The sequence below is a fragment of the Myotis daubentonii genome, chromosome 5, assembly GCF_963259705.1.
Source record: "Myotis daubentonii chromosome 5, mMyoDau2.1, whole genome shotgun sequence".
Classification (NCBI taxonomy): domain Eukaryota; kingdom Metazoa; phylum Chordata; class Mammalia; order Chiroptera; family Vespertilionidae; genus Myotis; species Myotis daubentonii.
Genome location: NC_081844.1, coordinates 76,619,183 through 76,643,238, shown reverse-complemented (window position 1 = coordinate 76,643,238; position 24,056 = coordinate 76,619,183). Strand labels below are relative to the sequence as shown.

Below are 24,056 nucleotides of genomic sequence, written 5' to 3'. Positions count from 1 at the left end.
CTTGAAGTGTGGCTCTTCCACAAAATACCGACTTCTGGGCATGGGCCACGAAGGGCCACAAGGTTTCAATCACACTGTACGTGTGCACCCGCACGTGGTATTTTGTGGAAGAGCCACACTCAAGGGGCCAAAGAGCCGCATGTGGCTCGCGAGCCGCAGTTTGCTGACCACTGCTCTAAGGAATCTCTTACACCTCTGCTCCAGAACACATAACAAGGAAGGGTGATATCAGTGAAGACCCGGAAACAACCGAATGTCCATCTACAGAAGAATGGATACATCGTGGTCTATTCCCACAATAGAATTCTATATATCAGTGAAGATGAATGAACGACAGCTCTAAGCAACATAAGCAAAAGCAAAACAAAATTTAAAAAAAGCAAATCCTAGAAGAGTACACAGAATATATTTTCAAGCTCAAATTACATGCATATGATAAAATTATTTTTTTTAAAGCATATAAAACAAAAATCTGTGCCAATGGTTACAGGGAGTGGGGATGACAGAGGCCAAGATAAAGAGGAGCATTTGAGAGGATGCCAGTTAGTGACAATGGTAGAGTTCTTGGATTGGGTGTGTGTGAGGAGGGGTATTATGACCACTCCTTAGTATTAATATGCTTTATAACTTACCTTTATAACTTCAGTATTTGTTGTATACACATAAATATATGTATTTTCCATTCTTTGGCATGTATGACATATAATTAAAAAGAGGGAAGTATGACTAAAATATGCTAGTTGATATTCACTACAATGGGGACCAAATTCCCAATCCAATACTTACTGGTCAAGGGTCTTATAATAAATGTCCAGATCCTTGTTCACAAGCTCTGTTGTTCTCATAACAATCATCATTTCTCTATACTTTTCCTCGGCATCTCGAAACTGAGGTGATCGAAGTTCTTTCTTAAAGTGAATAATTTCTTCCTCATAACCCTTCTGTCGCCCTATTGCCAAACTGTGACTTCTTTTTATATTTTCTATTTTTTCTTCCAAGTTCTGATGTTCACTATGAAAGGGAAAAATGACAAATGAGGACCATTTTTAGCTTTTGGCAGCTTGAAGTGGATAAGCCAGATCTCTTTAGAGAGAAATATCATTTATCATTCTCCTTAGCAGTCAGCATATGATAACAGAGTCTTTTCTTGCTTTTTATGTAAGGCTTCAGTACAAAAGAAAATTTTCTTACTTCCTGAAGCATCCAGGTTTCTAAATAGTTAATTTTTGTGTGCTGAATAAAGAACTCTCATAACATGTGAGCAATAAGAAAGTTCCTGACTTTTAGACACTAAATAAAGCACTCTTAGTGATTAATATTAGAAATTCACAAACTTCTGACTGTGAACTGAGAGTGTACAATGAGGAGTTATTGAATAACAGGTGTCATAATTTTGTTCACATTGTCAAAGACAAATATAATTTTATTTCAAACTATTAATTTCTATAGTAACACCTACTAAAAAAAAGTTTGTATTCCTCTATGAAAAAATTTCTCACACAAGCATAATTCTGACCAAAAAAAGTAAAATACCCAAACTTAGTAGATAATACAATTTTTAATATATGATTTAAAAAATCTTCATTCATTTAACAGTTCCTTATTAAGCAACCTCTTATGTGCCCGGCACTGCTGTCAAGTTTATAAACATCCTTACAGAATTGGCCTGATTGTCCTTTTGTTGATATTTCTGTTGTGTTCTGGTTGAAGAAAGGTTTGCAAAAGAGCAGTTGTACTTAGTAGACTGAATGGATGTAAAAAGCATTGTTATATACCAACCACAGAAAGAATTATATTTAAAAAATCTGGTTTTGCTTTCAGTAGCAAAGAATAAATTGTTTCATTTAAAAGTTTCTTCTAAAAGCTTTATTTTTTCCAACTTGCAACCGGGAGCACTAACATTATAGCGTTAAAGAGCTGAGGCTTGGGAGCGAGGATATCTGAGTCACATTCCTGGCTTTCATCAAAATTTACTGTGAATTTTTTTCCTGAGTCTCAATGTCCTAATTTATAAAAAATGAAGAAGCTAAAGATGAATAGCTCTTCCAGCTAAAAAGTCTGATTTCCTCATTATAGGAAAGAGATTTTAAACAGCTAAACCAATAACAGGGTTAGCCACTTGTAGTGTTTTATAAATTAAAATTTCAGTTTACTATATACTTTAGAAAACCTAAAGCATTCTTTGATTCATATTTCTGTGTAAAGTCAAACAAATGAAAAATCTATAAGGAATGGCTGAATGAGAGACTTAAATTTAATCAACTGAGGCCGTTAAAAAATCAATTTGGTGAGTATAGCCATTTATATCAGTCTAATGCCTTAGCATCAACCGAAATCTTACAGAATTCTTAAGGCAACTGACTCTAAGGCAGACAAGGCAAGAACAAAATCTTCTCTGCTGCACCAGGAAGGTAGACACTACAGTAAGTACCAATAAAACCAGATCAAAGAAGAATCAGGACAATCTTAAGAAAAAACCACACAAATCTGCCTGGTTGTCATCTATATATATACTAGTAAAAGCCCAGCGACCTGAACGGCGGAACAACCAGAACGACTGGTGGCTATGACGCATACTGCGGCAGCTAACCAGCCTGATCCCGGCCCCAATCCTCCCCACCCCTAACCCCCCAGCCAGCCAACCACCACGGTCCCTCCCCATGGCCAGCCCATCCTGATGGGCCCCCATAGGGGCAGACTGGCTGGACCACATCTATGCACGAATTCGTGTACCAGGCCTCTAGTATAATTATAACTAAGAGCATCTAAAATGGGTCTCCAATGTCAAATCACTTTGGCAGTATTATAAATTGCACAAGCTCTGACCCAGGCAGGGTTCATAGGCCATATATTGTTTTTGTTCGGTGCCATTATCTCGTGAAGCAGACTAACAGAAACCTGGGGACTTGGCATTTTTGATTCTGTCCACCACTGCAGTGTAACTATAAATTCTATATCACTTCTTCAGTAATTTAATTCATAAGGCCATGAAATATATTTGTATAAAAACTTCCTATAAGTCTCAAGGGACATTTAGGCTAAAGGCTTAAATCATTTTAAAAAACACATATTAAATATTCTTCACATTCAATAATAGTCCTTTATTTAAACTAAAGACTATTTTTAAAAAACATACTTTTTCAGTTGTAAGACCTGCATTTGACCCATTTCCTTCAAATGTTGTTTTCTTTCTTCTTCAACCTCTTTTAGTTCTTCTTTTCTTTTTCTTAGCGTAAGATTATCCTGCAGCCATCTTTCTTGTATCTAAATTGTAAATATTAAACCAGTTAAAAAATGATCAAGTTACCAACATGTGATTCATAACAGGCAACTGCTGGCAGGTAGTACTAATTCTGCCTTATTTAGAATCGTGTTAAACTCAACAGAGGGAGAATAAGCCAGGGTGAAAGAATCTACAACCTGGACTAACCTGGATTGCACCTATAAACCAGAACAGAAATTTACACAATGAAATAACAACTGTAACTAATTAAATATTTTATACCTGTACCCCATTGGATCATCTTACATAGGAACCCCACAATAAAAAATCTGATTGAAAAAAAAAACACAAGCTAGCAATACTACTATTAATGTCCCCCTTCAATTTTTTTTGCCTACTTGTATTTTTGTCCTATGTGCCAATATTGTTAGATTCTATTTTTTTTTAAATATATTTCTTTATTGATTTCAGAGAGGGAAGGAGAGAGAAACATCGATGAGAGAGAATCATTGATTGGCTGCCTCCTGCACGCCCCCTACTGGGGATCGAGTCCACAACCCAGGCATGTGCCCTTGGTCAGAATTGAACCTGGAACCCTTCAGTCCCCAGGCCGACACTCTAGCCACTGAGCCAAACTGGCTAGGGCTAGAATCTATTAAGTATGTCAGATAAGATCTTTACCTTCAAGCTAACAAATAAATTATACAAGGCAGTAAGAAGTGCCACAAAAATAGTAAATATTTACTTGATGAGACTTCCATGGACATTGAATTGAACTGAAAATTTAAAAAGTTGGCTGTTCTTATTGAGCAGTTTTGTCCTTAAAGAGACCTAATCACTTAGCAGCAGCAGCAGCAGCAGCAGCAGCAGCAGCAGCAGCAGCAGCAGCAATGCCAACACAATTATTTCAGTAGGTTTCCCAGTGATTACAATGGACTATATTGTGAGATAAACATTATAAGTTGATTCTTTGAAATTTAGAGAAAAAAATATCCTGTAGAAACAATGTTGGTTTGGACCATAAAAGCCTGAATATAGAAAACTCATCACAAGTTCAAAGTCAAGACTTCTCAAAGAGGGAGCTAGGTTCCTCCTTCAGTGACCCTAGCTGCTGAGATAAACTCAAGAGTCATGTGGGAAGTGGGAGGGAGAGGCAGATCTTTGGCAATATCTCATTAACCAACAATAACAGCAGAGAGTCACCAGGGAAAATGAATTTGGAGGTGGGAGAGAAGCATGGAAGGATTTTTCTCTCATGTTTAGTGTTCATATCCAACCCTGCCCATCTATAAATCACTATTTTGTGGGTTTTTCCCCCAACTGTCATCAGTTTTCCTGGTAATCATAATATAAATATATACTTATCTATTACAGATATCATTTTAAGCAGTTAAAAGTGACTACCATGATATGGTTGTAACTGTCCTTTTGCAGCCAAGGCAACTCAATGCACCACTGCAGCTGCTGTGACACTCCCAGATCCTTCCGTGGGAGACTACCTGTGTACCTTTTCCTTATTAGGAACAAGAGACTATGCTATTGCTTTCTTTTATCTAGTGTTACATAACACTGGAATTGGCTTTCAATACTGCATAAAATAACTTCATTTTTAAAAAACTGATATTCTCTACTACATGGCTCTATTGAACATAAAAGTTTTAAAAAATGTTATTGGTATAAGTCAGTGGTCGGCAAACCGCGGCTCGCGAGTCACATGCGGCTCTTTGGCCCTTTAAGTGTGGCTCTTCCACAAAATACCACGTGCGGGCGCGCATGTACAGTGCGATTGAAACTTCGTGGCCCGTGCGCAGAAGTTGGTTTTCGGCCTGGGCGAGTCTATTTTGAAGAAGTGGCGTTAGAAGAAGTGGGGGTACATTCACTGAGATTGACCTTGACCCCTCAGATTGAGGACGTTTTTAGCAAAGGCCAGCTTGGGAGTACCCTAATTCAGTTAATAACAATGTACCTACCTATATAGTTTAAGTTTAAAAAATGTGGCTCTCAAAAGAAATTTCAATCGTTGTACTGTTGGTATTTGGCTCTGTTGACTAATGAATTTTCCAACCACTGGTATAAGTGATACCATTAAGACACAAAGAAGACTTACTTTCTGTGTATCAATATCTTGTCTCATGATTCCCATATCGGTATTTATCTTTTCTTTGTGTTTCTCGCTTTCACTTAGTTGAGCTATTACTTTATTAAGTTCAGTTTCTTTTTGCTATAAAAAAGAAAATTTTTTTTAATTGTTTAAGTATTACATATGTCTCCTTTTCCCCCCGACTGACGCCTCCACCACACTCCCGCCCCCAGGACAAGCCCCCACCGCCCCAGTGTCCGTGCCCATGGGTTATGCTGATATGCTTGCATACACGTCCTTTGATTGATCTCTTACCCCCGGCCCCCACGCTTTCTCTCTGAGGTTGGAGGGAGAAAATTTCTTTAAGCACAAGAAATAAAGCTATAAATAAATAAGATTTAAGTTTTAAATTACCTTCTTATAGTCGTCTTTCCCATCTTGAATATAATTCTCAATGTTTTTCACATAGCCGTGAATATTTTTAACCTTCTCTTTGATATCATTCATCTGCAAAAAAAGTTATTAAGCACACTGATTGAGGACCAGAGCATTTAAGATTTATTTCCAAGGAAATACTAGGTGTACCAGTTAATAATGAGGATTTTTTTCAATAGATGGAGTTACACATATGTTGATATATATGCGATTTGATATGTATGCTATTTTGTTGTATTGACAGCAAGCTTCAAAACTTCTATGTCAAATTTGCTGAAGGTGTTAACATCATAGATATTTTTACACTTAAAAATGAGCATTTGCGGGAAGTTTTAATTCATTATTTTGAAGAAAAAGTTATTGTATACTTTGGGAAGATTATGGTGAACATGCTCCATTTCAAGATACTTGTGAACGCTGATTTAAACGCTTTAAAAGTGATGATTTTGATGTGAAAGACAAAGAATGTCCAGGTCAACCGAAAAAGTTTGAAAGACCAACAATTACAAGCATTATTGGATGAAGATGCGTGTAAAACTCAAAAACAACTTGCAGAAAGATTAAACGTTGCTCAGCAAATAATTTCCAATCGTTTACAAGCAATGGGAAAGATTTTAAAGGAAGGAAAATGGGTGCCACATCAACTGAACAAAAGACAAGTGGAAAACCGAAAAGTCATTAGTAAAATGTTGCTTCAACAGCACGAAAGAAAGTCTTTTTTGCATCGAATTGTGATTGGCGATGAAAAGTGGATTTATTTTGAAAATCCCAAATGCACAAAATCATGGGCTGATCCAGGTCAACTATCAACATCGACTGCAAGGCCAAATCGCTTCTGAACGAAGACAATGCTCTGCATTTGGTGGGATCAGGAAGGTGTGGTATATTATGAGCTTCTAAAACCAGGTGAAACTATTAATACTGATCGCTACTGACAACAAATAATCAATTTGAACCACGCTTTGATCTTGAAATGACCAGAATTGGCCAGAAGACATGGCAAAGTAATTTTGTTTCATCATGACACACCATCATACACTTCAAAACCAGTCAAAGACACGTTAAAAGATCTTGCCTGGGAAGTATTAACCCACCTGCTGTATTCACCAGACCTTGCTCCTTCAGATTACCACTTGTTCCTATCGATGGCACACGCACTTTCTGAGCAGCACTTCAAAACGTACAAAGTGGAAAATTGGATGTCTGAATGGTTTGCCTCAAAACAAGAAAAGTTCTATTGGGACAGTATCCAAAAATTAACCTGAAAGATGGGGGAAATGTGTAGCTAGAGATGGACATTACTTTGAAAGAAGCACTTTTGATGTTTCTCTTGAAATTATTGTGTTTCCTTTGATTACAAAATCTGCATTTTTAACCGGTACACCTAGTATATTAAGGTAACAAAAACTTAATAGGAGAGCACAGGGAAACATTGGCTTGAAAGTTAGGAGCTTTGGGTTCTAGTTTTCATCACCAGCACATTTTATTATCTCAGATAATTCCCTTTATCACGTATGGAATTGGATTAAATAGTCTTACTTCTCAGCTTCTATGATAGATCAAGAAACTAATTACAAGTTTAATCCTTATTTTAACAAGAATTTTTAATATCAAGATTATGTCACAAATCTGAAAATACTATTTATCTTGTACTTTTAATTTCATGGGAAATAATAATGTCCAATATGGTGCTCTGAACATTATGTTTAATATATATATATTGGTAAGTAAATATAGAAAGGAAATATTACTTTATCCTGTGTTATTTTGTGGCTTGTATTTTTTTTGAAGATTAATTCTTCTTTCTCTTGCTGGAACTTTTCCAGTGTTATTTCCAAAGGGCTTATCTGCTCTTTAGCATCCTAAAAACAAAAAACATTCCGTTATCTTATTTTAGGGTCAGACTTTACAGTCATACAAGCACTCTCTTATGTGCCAGGCTTTAAAAAGAAACTCATTTGCCTCTTCTAACAACCCTATGAGGCAGTACCATTATTTTCATCCCATATTTCAGATGAGTAAATAGGCATAGAAATGACTTGTCCAGGATCACAACAGCCAGTAAATAAAGGAGCCAGGAGTCAAATCCCATCCAGCTCGAGAGTCTCTGTGAGCCACTATGCTATACTGCTACAGCCATTGTCTTGATTCTTAAACTAGACCACGTACTCCCAATTATATGAACGACTGGCTTCAGGTATAAGTTTTTAGGAGTCTGCAGGGGCTCATGCCAACTGTGTCACCAAAAAATGGCAAAGTTCATTCACTCCAGGTTTCTCTCTTACAGACAGGAATATGATTGTAAAGGACACATTTGTCCTTAAGCTTATTTTGCTGAGTAAGATTAAGTAGATTTTTTATGGTAACAAAAGTGTACTGTACACACTGATATCAGTGATGTGTCCACACCTATTTTGGTAGGAAAAGGGCTTTCAAGTAACAAACTAGTTTACTACTCAAAAGTCTGCATTATTTGGCCTTGTAACATATCTACAGCATGATTATATGATAACCCGTTAAAAAACAATGATCCTTAAGCATTTTAAGATCCTGAAATATATAATGAATCCACAAAAGTAGAAATGACTATGTAGTATTACTTCAACACAGGTGTATTTTATCATATTGGGAAGTGGTATGGTGTAGTGCAGTGATGGCGAACCTATGACACACGTGTCAGACAGAGGTGACACGCGAACTCATTTTTTTGGTTGATTTTTCTTTGTTAAATGGCATTTAAAATCCTATCTAATAAAAGAGAAACATGGTAATTGGCGTACGACCGATACCCTTTTCATTGGCTAATCAGCGAGATATGCAAATTAACTGTCAGCCAAGATGGCGGCCGGCAGCCAGGCAGCTTGAAACTAACATGAGGCTTGCCTGCCTCAGTGACGGAGGAAACCAACGTTCCCCGCCTGCCGCTGCCTCTGAGCGGGCAGTTTAAGAAACTCTGTAACAAATACGCCCAACTTCAGCCAGCAGAATCGCAACATTGTAAGCAAAGGCCAGAAACCTACTTTCAGCCAGAGGCCTAAGAGCTGGAGCCAAGCCTCAAGCTAAAGCTGGCCCAGAATTAAAAAAAAAAAAAAAAAGGAAAAAAGGAGCGTTTGGGAGTTCAGTCACCCCCAGCCTGAAAACAGCCCTCAGCCCCTCACCCAGACTGGCCAGGCACCCCAGTGGGGACCCCCACCCTGATCCAGGACACCCTTCAGGGAAAACCAGCCGGCCCCACCCATGCACCAGGCCTCTACCCTATATAGTAAAAGGGTAATATGCCTCCCAGCACCGGGATCAGCGTGACAGGGGGCAGCGTGATCGCCCTGCGGCTGTGTGTGTGACAGGGGGCGGGGCCACAACCTCCCTATCCACCCTGCTCTGTGCCTGATAGGGGGGAGCTCCCCCCTCCCCCACGGGCCCTGCTCTGTGTGTGATGGGGTAGAGCCATAACCTCCCCATCAGCCCTGCCCTGAGTGTGAGAGTGGCGGCGCCCCAACCCCCTGATCCGCCCTGCTCTGTGGGTGATAGAGGGTAGCACCCCAACCCCCTGATGGGCCCTGCTCTGTGTGTGACAGGGGGTTGCTCCACAACCTCCCCATCGACCCTGCCTTGAGTGTGACAGGGGGCGGCGCCCCAACTCCCCAATCAGCCCTGCTCTGAGCCCGACCAGGGGCTGCACCTAGGGATTGGGCCTGCCCTCTGCCACCCGGGAGCAGGCCTAAGCCAGCAGGTCGTTATCTCCCTAGGGGTCCCAGACTGCTAGAGGGCACAGGCCAGGCTGAGGGACCCCCCCCCCCCGAGTGCACAAATTTTTGTGCACCGGGCCTCTAGTATAAAATAAATATCAAAAATATAAGTCTTTGTTTTACTATGGTTGCAAATATCAAAAAATTTCTATATGTGACACGGCACCAGAGTTAAGTTAGGGTTTTTCAAAATGCTGACATGCTGAGCTCAAAAGTTTCACCATCACTGGTGGGAAGTCAAATGTCTTTGATGTCTGTAGACCTAACATCTGAAATTAACCTGCCTCTTACTAGCTCCATGAACATGGGTAAGTTATGGGACATCTAAAAGTCTCAATTTCTTTTTCTATAATAGGGGATTTCGTCACATATCTCAACAGGGTTACTTAGACCTAAATGGCTTATTGTCAAATTACTTTATAAACACTAAAATATTATATAAATGTATGGTAGTACTATTTGATATACTATAAGTCTCTGATAATTTGTAATCCAAAATACTTAAGAAACACAGTAACTATAGAGTCAATAATATATATATATTTTTTAAATATATTTTTTTATTGACTTCAGAAAGGAAGGGAGAGGAAGAGTGAAATAGAAACATCAATGATGAGAAGGAATCATTGATTGGCTGCCGCCCGCAATGTGCCCTTAGCCGGAATCGATCCTGGGGTCCTTCGGTCCGCAGGCCAATGCTCTATCCACTGAGCCAAACTAGGCAGGGCTCAATAATATATTTAGTGCTTACTGAATGTGTCTAATTATAAAAACCTAAATGAGATTGTTGTTTCTAAAACTGTTTAAAAACTTAATTGGTTGGGTTTTAGATTTTATTAATCGAGATGAGGGATTCCAAATGGGTTCCATTTCATGTGACAAATCAATTCCCCATGTTCACTGTTTGGGGAAGAATTCCAAGACTACATCTCAAATCAGATAGAGAAAGTGCTATGACTAAGGCAGTGTTGGCCGTGGATATAGAATTAAGACGAACTTTACATGGAGGAATACTTACATGGAGTTAGTTACCCACCACCTGACCACCTCCAATAACAAGACATTCTTTACTAAGTTAACCAGGCAGCCAATTCTTCCTTATTATGACCAAAATTCTTCTTCCAGACATCTTTAGTACTATGAGTACAAGTTCTGTCACCCAGGAGCCACACAAAGAATTATTATACCATTTTCATTTTATCTTCACAATATCCGTAATTCTAGCTGCTATACCAATAAAGAACATTTCATACATTTGAAGTAATTAAACACATACAAATGTTCTTACCTTTATCTCTCTGGATAAGGACTGAACTTCAGTGGATAATTCCACAGTCTGCTCCTCCAGTTGCTGACGACGTTGTAAATTAGTGGATATCTGAAGTTTTTCTGATTTAAGTTCATTTGTTACACCTCTTAGGTGTTGAATCTGTTCTTGCTGGTCCTGTATAAGCTTACGATTCAATTCAATCTTACTGGAAACTGCACAAAAACATATGGACACAGTGATTAATGTAAGAGTATAGAAAATGCTCTGAGCAGCATCCTTCCAGTGTTATAGGTCTATGGAATTCACAAAGGCAAGTTTCTACGGGTCCCACCCATAGCAACAAAAGTGCCACTAGAACCCTCCAGCCCCAAACCATTTTTCTGTCCCCTCCTGGCCACTCACAGGGCAGGTATGATTGAGAAAGAGTACAGCTCACTCGATACTCATCATTCAAAATCTGTTGTACAAAGCAAGGAAACAGAAGTGATACTTCTGAAAAAAGTAAGTGAATATACTGTGGATTGGAAGGAGGAAAGACAGTTCTTATCCACATAACAGGTGTAAAATTTAGGTGAAAAGCAAAAGCTGGGAATGTTGATGTCTTTAATGGGAATATGAGGAAACGGGCTATATTACCTGTATCTGATTTGTGTTGTTTTTCTTGTTTTTCTTGGTTTACTTGTTGAAGAGTTCTATCTAAGTCTAGTCCTTGTAGCTTAGCTGCTTGTTGTGCAATTTTTCTTTCAACATCTTTAAGTTCCATCTTAAGAATAAAACAAAGTTATTTCTTTTAAGAAATTTACTGCAATTTACAACTGCTTTCATATATCATTTGAACAAAATTTGATAGGAGGAAATAAAATTAATTTTAAATAATTTCAATGATATAAGCAAAAGGCAGCAGACTGAAAATGGAAACAAACAGGACTATTTTTCATAATCCTATATAATAAAAGGCTAATATACAAATTGTCCCCTTGACTGTGGGTTCGACCATGGGATGGGGCTGGCCAGCCAACTGCCCATGGCCTCTCCCCGCCGGCCGGCCAGCAGACTCCACCTATGCACGAATTTGTGCATTGGGCCTCTAGTTTATAAATAATTCAGAATGGGGAACTCTAACCATGATGTGTACCTGAACACCAGCTACTGTTTTTAACACTCTCACACTTCACATTCAAACCACCATGAAACAAGTTTTTTGCTGCCTCGCTATAAGTTTTTTGTAGTTTTAACTACAATCAGCATACCTGAAATCTCTCCATAATTGTAACATCTGTGAGACACACTTTGGCACTTTCTTCTTCAGGCATTATTGTACCCAAGAGGGTTTCCTGTTCTTCTATGTCATTCTTCAGGCGCTGTATATCTCTATTGACATTCTGCAGTTTGTTTCGTAATTCTGGTATTTCCTTCTCTTTCAAATCAATTATGCTTTGCCTTAACAGAAAACACGCAATTAAAAATAAGCTATCTAATGTTTTCTCATCGTGAGATTGAGGTTATGTATTTTTTGGCAATAATATAAAAGTGGTATCATGTATCCTTCTCAGGGCATCATATCGATGGGTACATGTCAGTATGTCTTATTACTGGAGATGTTAAACTTATTCACTTGGTTAAGATGGTGTTAGCCAGATCCATCCATTGTAAAGTAATTATTTTCCTTTTTGTAGTTAATACTTAGGAGAGATACACTGACTGAGACTGTAAATATCCTGTTTCTCCTCAAACTTCTGCCCATTGATTTTACTATCCATTGCTAGATGTTGCTTGCAACAATTATTACTGTGCTGTTTGTCAAACAGATATTCTACAAATTAACCGATCACACTCATTAGAAGTATCAAGGCCATGAAAGACAAAGACTGAAGAACTGTTACGGACCACAGGAGCCAAAGGAGAAATAAGAACTATATGCAATGTGGAATCCAGGTTTGGATCCTGAAACAAAAAAGGACATTAATGGAAAGACTGCTGAAATTCAAATATGGTAATTTAGGTAATAGCATTATACCAATGTTAATTATGGTTACATAAATTCTGATCATCACGAGAAGCTAGGTGAAGGGTATATGTAAATTCTCTGTACTATTTTTGTAATTTTCCTATAAGTCTAAAATTTTTTTCAAAATAAAAGGTTTAAAAAAATGATGGAAAGAAGGAAAGTAACCAACCACTCAGCCAAATGCTACATGAGTTTTAGGTACAAAAGCTGTCAGTCCAGCCTACTGTTGCTTCTCTAGCTAATATGGCAGGTACTAGCCCCACATATATATTATTTTTTCACTCTCATTATTTTATTAAACACTTTTATGGTTTAATAGAGAAGAAGTGTAGACAAAATTCACACTGAAAACTATGGGTCACGAAAGTTACAATACACAAAGAATTATGAAACTACAACATTGAAAAAGGTAGGCACCAAGTACCTTACTCTGAAAATGGGAGCTGTGATGGCAAGAGCCCCAAAATATAACACAATGTTGATTTCTGCTATTTATAGTATATCAATATGACACAGAACTAAGCTCAAATTTCCTTGACATGCAATTTCTATCAACTTTAAATTTTATCTTTTATTTGATCTTTTTCTTCTCAAGATACTGCCTTTTCTTCTTCCTTTTCATTCTCAAACTACTGCCCTTGTCTCCTATCACATTCTCTCTATAGCCGGCAATAATCTGGTTTCACCTTGATAATTATATTATTTACTGCTGCAAAACAAAACAGCCCAAAATTTAGCTGCTTAAAATGACAGCACTTATTTCTCACAGTAAGATAATCAGGAGCAGCTATCTGGATACTTCTGATTTGGGTTTCTTGTTGAAGTTGCACTCAAGCTGAAGGCCAGGGCTACAGTCACTCAAGGAGTGACTGCTAGAGAATATGCTTCCAAATGGTACCCTCACTCATGTGGTTGTTCAAAGGCCTTAAGTCCTCACCAAGTGGGTCCCTGCTCTGCTCACCACATGACAACTGGCTTTCCCGAGATCCAGATGATCCAGGAGAGAAAAAAGGAGAGCAGGAAGCTTGAGTGCCTTATATAACCGAGTCCTAGAAGGGACATGTTATCACTTCTGTCGTATTTTCTTGGTCACACAGACCAATCCTGGAACAAGACTGTGAAAGCCAGGATCATTGGGGGCCATCATGGAGGCTGGCTACCACAAAGCACATCTGCTTAAACCTTTCCTGCTTTTCCTGAAATTCCTCTTTGGTTTTCCAGGACAACAGACCCTCTTGGTTTTTCTGCTTCCAGAGTTTTTTGTTGTTGTTTTTTTCACTCTCATCTATTCAATACATTAACATTAGATCAATTTTCCTAAAACACATTGTTGATTAAATCCCTCAGAATGGCTCCCCATCAGAGACGGCTATAACTAGAACTGAACATAATCTAGTCCCATCTTCCCAATTTACGGGAATCAATCCCTATAAATAACTCTCTAAACTCCAATGCTTCTATTGCAGCACAGGTCATGTTCTCCATCCTTTTATACACAATGTTCTCAATTCCCTCTCCCCTTTCCTTTTCTTAACTGAGTTTAACCAGTTTCCCTGTGTGACTTTGTGCAAATTACATTCTCCCTCCTACCTTGTTCTCTAAATTCTATTCTCACTCTGTAGTCCACTGGCTTCTCTCTTCTTAAATAATGCATTTGTTTGAACTAACTAAGCACTTTATCTAATTCTGAAAGCTTGTTTCCTTTCTTGGGACATCAGCTCCTTGAGGGTCATGTCTTTGGTTTCTCTGACCAGCTCTGTGCTCTGTCCTGGGAGACAAGGCAATCATCACATACTTTCTGATTTGATTTATAGACTATCATTTGAATTTCTTGCACAAGCAAGGGAAAAACGAACACTAGAAATCATTTAGGATTCATTCCTTTTTAGAGTGGGAAAGACATAATACAGTTTCTTATATTTTATTGATTTTTAGAGAGACCGGGAGAGAGAGGAAGAAACATCAATGTGACAGTGAAACATCAATCGGCTGCCTCCTGCACGATCCCTGCCAGGGATTGAGCCCGCAACCCAGGCATGTGCCCTGAACGGGAATCAAACCAGCAATCTTTCGGTCTAAGGGATGACACCCAACCAACTGAGCCACACCAGCCAGGGCCGTAATACAGTTTAAAATTTGTCTGCTGGGAGAGCTTTTCAGTAATTTAATTCTTTTGCTGGGTTTACAAAGTTAAATATCAGCAAACAGTTCTAAATCTGTCAAAATTTCTGCCCTCAAACCAAATCTGAGGAATTAAATTAACACAGACACAGATTATATCTGTTTGCCCTGTAACTAAATTAAGAAGCAAATTTACCTTTAGAAGAAAACAAAAAAGGAAACAAGAAGAAAATCACTGTTTCTTCTTGTCATGTAACTAACATGAGACGGGGCACACTGGCTTAGGATCCTGATTTCAACTTTTATTCATTCAAGACATGCTATGAGGCGCTACCACATGCAGGCACTAGGCCAGTACCTTTTACAGGGCTGCTGCTGCTGCTACATGTATGTAATGGTAAACCCCTAGTCTCACCTCATGGGCACAAGCCCCAGCATTTCATCACGCCGCTTCTCTTTTTTCTTTAGCTCTGATTCTGTTGACTTGAGTTTATCTGGAGCCAGCCGCAGCTTAGACTGCAAATCACTGATGACTTCTTGTAATTCAGCTTCTGTCTGAAAAACTCTCTGACAGACGGGGCAGCAGGACTGGCTTTCATCCGTCAGCTGAGTGATGAATTGGGAGTACACGGCCGTAGCTCCAGCCAACATGGCTGTTTTAAGAAAATAAGTGTTTCCAGTCAGGAGAAAATATAGTTTTGTCAATATGGTTACATCCTCCTCTGTAAATATATGATTATTCTTCTTGCTTTATAAACACATTATTAAAAAATTTTAAATTCTGATATTTAAATATTCCTACAAATTTTTCAATTTCTTCTTGAAAACCTCTATCTAAATCACTTTCAAAATTCTGGCTCCCACAATACATTCAGATTTGTCTTTTGGATAACACATAAAAGTACAATAAATTTTAGAGCTTATTATGTTCCAAGAACTGTTCTAAGTTTTATACCTAAAATCTCATTTACTCCTCCCTAACGGCCTAGGTCAGTGGTCGGCAAACTCATTAGTCAACAGAACCAAATATCAACAGTACTTCTTCAAAATAGACTCGCCCAAGCCGAAAACCGACTTCTGTGCATGGGCCACGAAGTTTCAATCGCACTGTACACGAGCCTACACGTGATATTTTGTGGAAAAGCCACACTCAAGGGGCCAAAGAGCCACATGTGGCTCACGAGCCGCAGTTTGCCAACCACGGGCCTAGGTGGTAGGTAATTATGTCCTCAGACAATGAATCGGAAGTATAGGAAGATTCAATAATTTGCACAAAGTCACACAGCAAGTTAAGTTATAGAACCAGGACCAAAACTTAAGCCAACTGGATCCAGAACCAAGTTTTTAAACCTCCCATCCTTAGTTACCTGTCAATGAAAATTCATGTGTCAGTGACTTGATAATATAAAGCAGGTAACTTACCTCGTTGTTTTGAAGATTTTTCAATTTCTTCTTTAAGCCTGCCTAAATCACTTTCAAAATCCTGGCTACCACAAACATCAAACAATTTATCTTCATAACTGGATAACTGCTCTTCCTTCCTTTTTAGCTCAATATTTATATGATTTTTATTTTGCTCAGCTGAAGCTAGTTCCTTGCTATAAAATAAGAAAAATATGAATTACAATTTTAGAACATGAGAAATTAGTTTGAAAAGTTTGAATAGGTATAAGACAAATTCTGCCAACAAATATTAAAAAGTTTGCTATGGCCAAGTACTTTTTTTAGAAGTCCAGGCAATTGTTTGTCACTTCCACCTGAACTCTCCCACTCGGATACCAACTCACTTGCCATCAGTAGTCATGGGCCCGGTCCCAGAAAAACGTGTAATATCGGCGAAATTCTGCCTGGTTTCTGGGAATTCATGGCCTCAGATCTCAGCTTAAGAGCCTTTGCTAGGAGAATGTGCTTGCTGGATCTACTGGAGGAAGGGAAGCGGGGCAAACATCCTAATTCCCTTTGGGCCCATTCACAATATTACTTCCCTTCCTTTCCTGTAAACTTTTCCTTTGTCCCCTCTTTATTGTTATCATCTACTTAAGATCATTCATTTCTTCTCATTCATCAAAGACTTTGCTCACTAGTACAATTTATCTCCACTCCAACTCTTAAATTTCACCCTAGTCAATCTCCATGCCCATACAGATTAGGGTTTTTTAATTTGCAGGTTGTGAGGCAAATCACATAATCAATTCAATGCATCATCTCAGCATATTTTAACAAAATGAAACAACAGAACCTATCGGAGTAGACTGTACATAGGTAGGACAGGTACTATTTTGAGAAATCTGTTTCAGATAAACATGTGTGAGTGCACACCTGCTTCATCTTGATACTTCCCATTGTTTTCTATAGCAACTGCACCATTTTGCATTCCCACCAACAGTGCCCAAGGGTTCCAATTTCTCAACATTCTTACCAACACCTGTTATTTTCTGCGTTTTTGATATTGGACATCCTAACCAGTGTGAAGTGATGTGGGTTTTTGTTGTTGTTGTTGTTGCTGATTTCAGAGAGGGAGGGAGAGGGAGAGAAAGATAGAAACATCAATGATGAGAGAGAATCATTGATTGGCTGCTTCCTGCACACCCGCTACTGGGGACTGAGCCAGCAACCTGGGCATGTGACCATGACCGGAATTAAACCCGGGACACTTCAGTCTGCAGGCCGACACTATCCACTGAGCAAACCGGCTAGGGCTGAAGTGATGTGGTTTTAATCTTCATTTCCCTGATGACTAGTGATGTTGGGCATCTTTTCACATGTTCATTGGCCATTTGTATATCTTCTTTGGAGAATTATCTATTCAAGTCCTTTGCCCCCCCCCCCCTTTTTTTTTAATCCTCACCTGAAGTCATTTTTCTATTGATTTTTTGAGAGTGGAAGAGAGAGGGAAAGACAGAGAGAAATATCGACGCGAGAGAAACACATCGATTTGTTGCCTCCCACACATGCCCTAGGGCCCAGGCGGGGTGAACCCAGGACCCTTTGGTCAGCAGGCCAATGCTCTATCCATTGAGCCAAACTGGCTAGGGCCTTTGCCCATTTTTAAAATCCAGTTATTTTGTTGTTGTTGAGTAGTAGGAGTTTATATATTCTGGATATTAACCCCTTATTAGATACACGATTTGCAAACATTTTCTCCCATTTTATAGGCTGCCTTTTCCCTCTGTTTAATGTTTCTTTTGCTGTGTAGAAGTTTTAAAGCTTGATGTAGCCTCATTTGTCTATTTTGCTTTTGTTGTCATATGCAAGAAATGATTGCCATTTCAATATAATAAAGCTTTTCCTCTAAGTTTCCTTCTAGGTGTTTTATAGTTTCAGGTCTCACTTTTTTTATAAAGGAGACTTTTAATCCTCTCAGTTAATTCTACAAACTTTCAAGGAACAAGAGATCCCAAATCACTATTACCATTTTACTTAATTCATAAAATGTAGAACCAAAATCAATTAATAAGACTTACCTTTTCATGACAAATTATTTTAGAACAATTAAAAATTAAAGCAAGAAATAAGAGATTTCTATTACATTTCTATTACTTACTTCAATTTGGCAAGCCTGTCCCTGGTCTGATTAATTTCTCTTGATTTACTATGAAGCCAGTCTTCAAGTTGTTTTTTGTTGGGAAAATACCCTAATAATGAATTTAATTCATCACTGTGCCTAGACTTTATTTTTCTGATTTGTTCATCTTTGTCAGCCTATTAAAAAATATTTTAAAAATAAAGCTCAGTATCTCCACATTATGTCAAGAACAAATATAAATTTTAGATTTGTTAAAGTTCTAGGCTTAGTCAGTCAATAAAGGAAAAATACCACATGATCTCACTCATTCGTGGACAACAGAGCCATTATAAACTTTTGAACAATAATAGATACAGAGGCAGAGCTGCCTCAAACAGATTGTCGAGCTGCAGCGGGAAGGCCGGGGAGGGTTGGGGGGCAGGAGGTAGGGGGGTAAGAGATCAACTAAAGGACTTGTATGCATGCATATAAGCATAACCAATGGACATAAGACACTGGGTGATAGGGGAGGCTAGGGGACTGTCTAGGGCGGCGGGATAAAATGGATACATATGTAATACCCTTTGTAATACTTTAAGCAATAAAAAAAAATAAAAAAAAAAATAAAAAAAAAATAAAAAAAAAGTTCTAGGCTTAGAAAGTAAAACTATAAAAATGTAAGAAGAGAATATATAATTTCCTAAAGTCTAAGAGTGGGGATGACCTTCCTAAGCCATAAGAGAAAAGAGTAATAAGTCTGATAATATAAAAATTAAAACTTCTGCATAAGATATAAAATTTAACAGCAATGTATATATTTAGTAGTATCTATACACCTCTGTATTAGTTTCTTGTAATTAGAAAATAGTTTTTAAACTTGAAAGTCTATTTTTATAGTATTAAGCTCAGTTAGCCCCTAAAATATAAAGCCAATAACAACTAACTTCTTCATAATAAGATAAACTATTTAAAATACCAAAAATTATCCTACATAATAAAGCCTAATATGCTAAGTGTCCAACCATTCGACAAGTTGCTATGATGTGCACTGACCACCAGGGGCAGAAGCTCCAACTGGTAGGTTAGCTTGCTGGTGGGGTCTGGCTGGCTGGGACTGGGCGAGAGGGCCAGACACGCCCTGGAGCCCTCCCACAGCCCCTTCCGGGCCCCAATCTAGGCGGGACTGGGCAAGATGGGTCGGACACACTCTGGAGCCCTTCTGCAGTCCCTCCCTGGCCGGCACCAATCACGATTGGGCGAGACGGGCCAGAAACGCCCTGCAGCCCTCCCACAGTTCCTCCCCAGCCCCGATCATGCATCAGTGGGGTCCCTTGGCCTGGCCTGTGCCCTCTCACAATCCGGGACCCCTCAGGGGATGTCCACAGGCCAAGCTGAGGGATCCCACCAATGCACGAGCCCTCTAGTAATTAAAATAAAAAGAAAGGTCATACTTTGTCTTTGGTCAGCATCTCCATCTGGGTGCGTGTTGCTGTATGATGGTTTAACTGCTCCATCTCCTGGTCCAATTTACGCAGGGTCCTGTCTAGGTCTGCTTTCTCATTCTGAAGACTTATTACTTCTGTTTTTAGAGTTTCTACATTACTGTTTTTCTCAGCCTTGCTTAGCTCATGTTCCTTATCAATAATAAAAACAAACACAGAGGTTTATATAATTTGTGTTAAAATAGTGACAAAGTGTATTAGAAATCAACTACTCACTGCAACAGAAATAAAAAAAAACATAAGGAATAAAATTTTTAAGGAAAAAATCTTATAAAATTACCTTACTATCTTATAATACTTAAATAAATCTGGAAGAGTCAAACAAGGGTGGGAGAATAAGAATTAATGCAAAGTTAAGAGAAATTTGTCTAAGAATATAGTTTCATGACTCTTCAGTCAATACCTAAGTATTTATCAAGTACCCATGTAACTCACTACATTTCCTGCCACACAGAAACTCTAAAAACAGTGTAACGCTATCCCTTAATAATGCCACCCCTTTACAACAAGACAATCCTATCTAATAATAGACAAACATGATAATTAACTGTAACTTCGCTACCCTTACCATTGGCTAATCAGGGTGATATGCAAATTAACTGCCAACAAAGATGGCGGTTAATTTGCATACATAGGCGCAATGATGGGAGGCCATAGGGGAAGGACGGTGATTGGAAACACAGGCGGCAGGCAAGAGCCAGGAGGCACTGCCCCTAGCCCTGGATCGGAGAACCAGTTGCCTTTGCCCAGCCCCCTGCCGGTGATCGGAGAAGTCAGAGGGGGGCAGGGAAGAGGCGGGCTGGGTGCCCCTGCCAGGGATGAGCAACCGGAGATCCCACAGCAGGAAAGGGGGGCCTGCAGCCAGCCCCTGTGTACGCCTGCCCCGGGTCGCCGCTGCAATCCCCTAGCAGGAAAGAGCGGCCTCTAGCCAGCCCCCCTGTGCGCCTGCCCATGGGATCGCAGCGGCGATCATGGAGCAGGGAAGGGCGGCCTCTAGCCAGCCTCCCTGTGCGCCTGCCGGTGGTTTGCTGCGGCGATCCCACAGCAGGAAAGGGCGCCCCACCCTGGCCACAGCTCAAGGGAGAGTACAACATGCAGTGGAGGCCAGGAGCCTGAGAGATCAACAGAGAGGGGCACCTGCTCCAAGCCTCCAAGGTGTGGCTGGGGGCAGGCCCCCAGCAGACACACACACACACACAGCGCCTACTCTGAGCTTCCAATGTGGCTGGAAGCAGACTACCACTGGACACACACACACACGGCAACTGCTCGGAGCCTATGTGGCGCGGCTGGGGGCAGGCCCCAGCAGGCAGACAGACAGACAGACAGACAGACACACACACACACACACACACACACACACACACACACACACACACACACGGGACGCCTGCACCGAGCCTCTGCTGCCAGACTGTGGCCATGAGTAGGACATCCACTGAGGGCTCCCGGACTGAGGGGCAGGCTGGGCTGGGGGAACCACATCCCCCAGTGCACGAATTTCGTGGACCGGGCCTCTAGTCTATAATAATAAAAGCATAATATGCTAATTAGACCCGATGTCCTTCCTTCCGGACAAAGCTGCAGCAGGTGGGGGCTGCCGCAAAGGCAGCAGAGGCCCCTGGCCATGGCAGCAGTGGGCAGGGGCCAGGACCAAGGTCCTTACATGAATTTAGTGCATCGGGCCTCTAGTATTGTGATAAAATGCTAAACTGACAAAACATACACTAGATGTTAAATTAGGAAGCAAAAAGCAGTGTTTAATTACATTATCAAAGTAGGACCTGAGAGGGGGAATTCCCAGCTTTAGGATGTTTACTTTGGTGGTGGGGATGTAAATGAAGAAAACAGAAAGAAGGAAGAAAATTTGGAAATTCATGAAAAGAATAGGTGGGCTAAGAAAGATTCCACCATAGAAAAAGTGGTAGTATGGCAAAATTTCTAAGATCTACAGTGTATGGAACCTAGAGGAAAAATACTTGTTTCTTTTTTAACTTAAGTAAATGGTTCTAACCAAGGTACTCATAAGAATAGCCTCGTTTTGTTCTGAATGCACATTTCCAGGCTCTACTCTAGAGAGGTTTGATTTTGGAAGGTCTGAAGTAAACTTAGTCTAAGCATAAGTACTTTTAAAAAACTTCCTAGGTGATTCTAATTTTTAATCCACTGGATTCTAGAACCAAATGGTTAACTGATTAAGATATTTAGATGAATTCATTTTACATGAAATTGTTAGACAAGATAGATATTTTAATTAACATGTCATAATCTTAGAATTAACAACAGAAAAAAATACTTCAAACTACAAGATTCTAAATGTCTTACACCTTAAAATTATTTTGTCTTACAGCTTTTGTGAGTTCCTGGTCCAGTTCATGAATCCTGTCAGAAGATCCTTCCAATTGTTGTAATTCATACTTCACATTTTTCAGCTCATTCTGCTTCTTACTTAGAATTTCTGATTTCAACTCAATTATTCTTCCCAGTCCAATTTTCTTATCCCTTATCTCATCTATCTGTTTTTGTTTCAGAGTTTCTTTTTCTGCAAAGTCATTCTAAATACATATAAGAAAAAGTATTAACAATTTTTTCACTCCATAATTCATTAAGTGAGTTTCCTCATTATCAAAGTAACACATGCACACTAAGGAAAATATTAAAAAGTTAAAAAATATGGAATGGCTAGCACCCACAGATAATCATTTTTAACTCTGAGCAAACCTTTTCTTTACTTTTTCTGGTAAAAGAAAAAGAAATATTACTTAAAATCAAATAGAAAATATAGGCCTGCATTTCTTCATATTTTTAGCCTTATCCACATTTAAAAATTTGCTTCCATAAAAGTTTCTTCTACCTTATATCAGATTCTATCCTAACACTAACCCCAAAATATAAGAAAATAAGGTCTATCCAAAAATTAAAACAACATAACTAAAGATTTGGACACAAACAAAAGAAAATAACAATATTTACCATCAGTTGGCTGGCAGTTTCTTCTTCCTTTTCTTGTCTCTCTCTTACAAGTTTGTGAAAATTTTTAATCTGTCTTTCACTGAATGGTCCATGCTCAAAGCCATCCAATTCTAACTGTGATGCCAAAGACTGAATTAATGAATCTCTAGCTCGGATATTTTCTTGATGGCGATCTGCTTGTTGCTGTAGACGACCTTTATTATTATTATTTTTAATATGTTTTTATTAATTTCAGAGAGAAAGGGAGAAGAGATAGAATCGTCAATGATGAGAGAGAATTATTGATCAGCTGCCTTCTGCCCCCCGCCACCCCCACTTGGGGATTAAGCCCACAACCCGGGCATGTGCCCTAACCAGGAATCGAACCGTGACCTCCTGGTTCATAGGTCAACGCTCAACCATTGAGCCACATGGACTGAGCTGTAGATGTAATTCTTTTTTTAGCTGATTTTTTAAAAATTGAGATAATCATACATTAACATGTAGTTGTAAAAAAAAAAATACAGCAAGATCTCTTATATTCTGTGCCCTGTCTCCCCAAATAGTAACTATGATATTGTAATATAATTAGAAATACACATTTGGTCTTTGTCCCTGGTTCCTGGCACTGATCTCCTAAAACTCTTAGAATTTCGGATAGAATGTCTTTGTTTGGTTGTTGTTGTTAATCCTTAGGATATTTTTTCCAATGATTTTTAGAGAGTGGAAGGGGAGAGAAAGAGAGAAACATCGATGTAAGAGAGACACATCAGCTGGATGCCCCGACAAAGAAAGGCCTGGGGATCAAATCAGAGACCTTTCTGTGAATGGGCCAATGGTCTAACTATTGAGCAACACCAGCCAGGGCAAGAGAGGAGTGTCTTTTGCTATTCATTACTAGGGGCCCAGTGCACGAAGATTTGTGCACGGGGGAAGGGGGGTTTGGGGGGAAAGGTGGGTCCCTCAGCCCGATTTGCACCCTCTCCAATCTGGGAGCCCTTAGAGGAGCCATCTCCAATCTGGGAGTTTCTGTCTGTCTTTGCAATCATATGAGCGAATTGTCTGAGACCCCAACCCAGTTTGATTTGCTGCTCACAGAATTATAGAGGCTTTTTTTTTCTTTGCTTCATTGGTGGAGATTTCCTGGAAGTTTTAGGATATCTTCCCTTTAATTTTTCCTAGACACTCTGATTTTACTTATGTCTCTCACCTTT

General features: G+C 39.3%; 1 protein-coding gene across 5 annotated transcripts in view; it reads right to left on the bottom strand.

Moving 5' to 3' along the window:
• RAD50 (RAD50 double strand break repair protein) overlaps nucleotides 1–24,056 on the bottom strand; it is a 74,099-nt gene that overhangs the window by 17,272 nt on the left and 32,771 nt on the right. For all 5 annotated transcript variants that reach the window (XR_009453064.1, XM_059698343.1, XM_059698344.1 and 2 more), the window contains exons 8-21: nucleotides 22,864–23,057; nucleotides 22,239–22,445; nucleotides 19,840–20,022; nucleotides 18,428–18,585; nucleotides 16,306–16,481; nucleotides 15,299–15,536; nucleotides 12,005–12,194; nucleotides 11,391–11,517; nucleotides 10,773–10,966; nucleotides 7,490–7,600; nucleotides 5,718–5,810; nucleotides 5,331–5,444; nucleotides 3,137–3,264; nucleotides 787–1,011 (exon numbers count right to left, since the gene is read on the bottom strand). Coding sequence is in view for 4 of the 5 variants with exons in the window: in XM_059698343.1 (XP_059554326.1) it covers nucleotides 787–1,011; nucleotides 3,137–3,264; nucleotides 5,331–5,444; nucleotides 5,718–5,810; nucleotides 7,490–7,600; nucleotides 10,773–10,966; nucleotides 11,391–11,517; nucleotides 12,005–12,194; nucleotides 15,299–15,536; nucleotides 16,306–16,481; nucleotides 18,428–18,585; nucleotides 19,840–20,022; nucleotides 22,239–22,445; nucleotides 22,864–23,057 (2,338 nt within the window). In the remaining variant the exon portion in view is untranslated. The remainder of the gene's footprint in view (nucleotides 1–786; nucleotides 1,012–3,136; nucleotides 3,265–5,330; nucleotides 5,445–5,717; nucleotides 5,811–7,489; nucleotides 7,601–10,772; nucleotides 10,967–11,390; nucleotides 11,518–12,004; nucleotides 12,195–15,298; nucleotides 15,537–16,305; nucleotides 16,482–18,427; nucleotides 18,586–19,839; nucleotides 20,023–22,238; nucleotides 22,446–22,863; nucleotides 23,058–24,056) is intronic.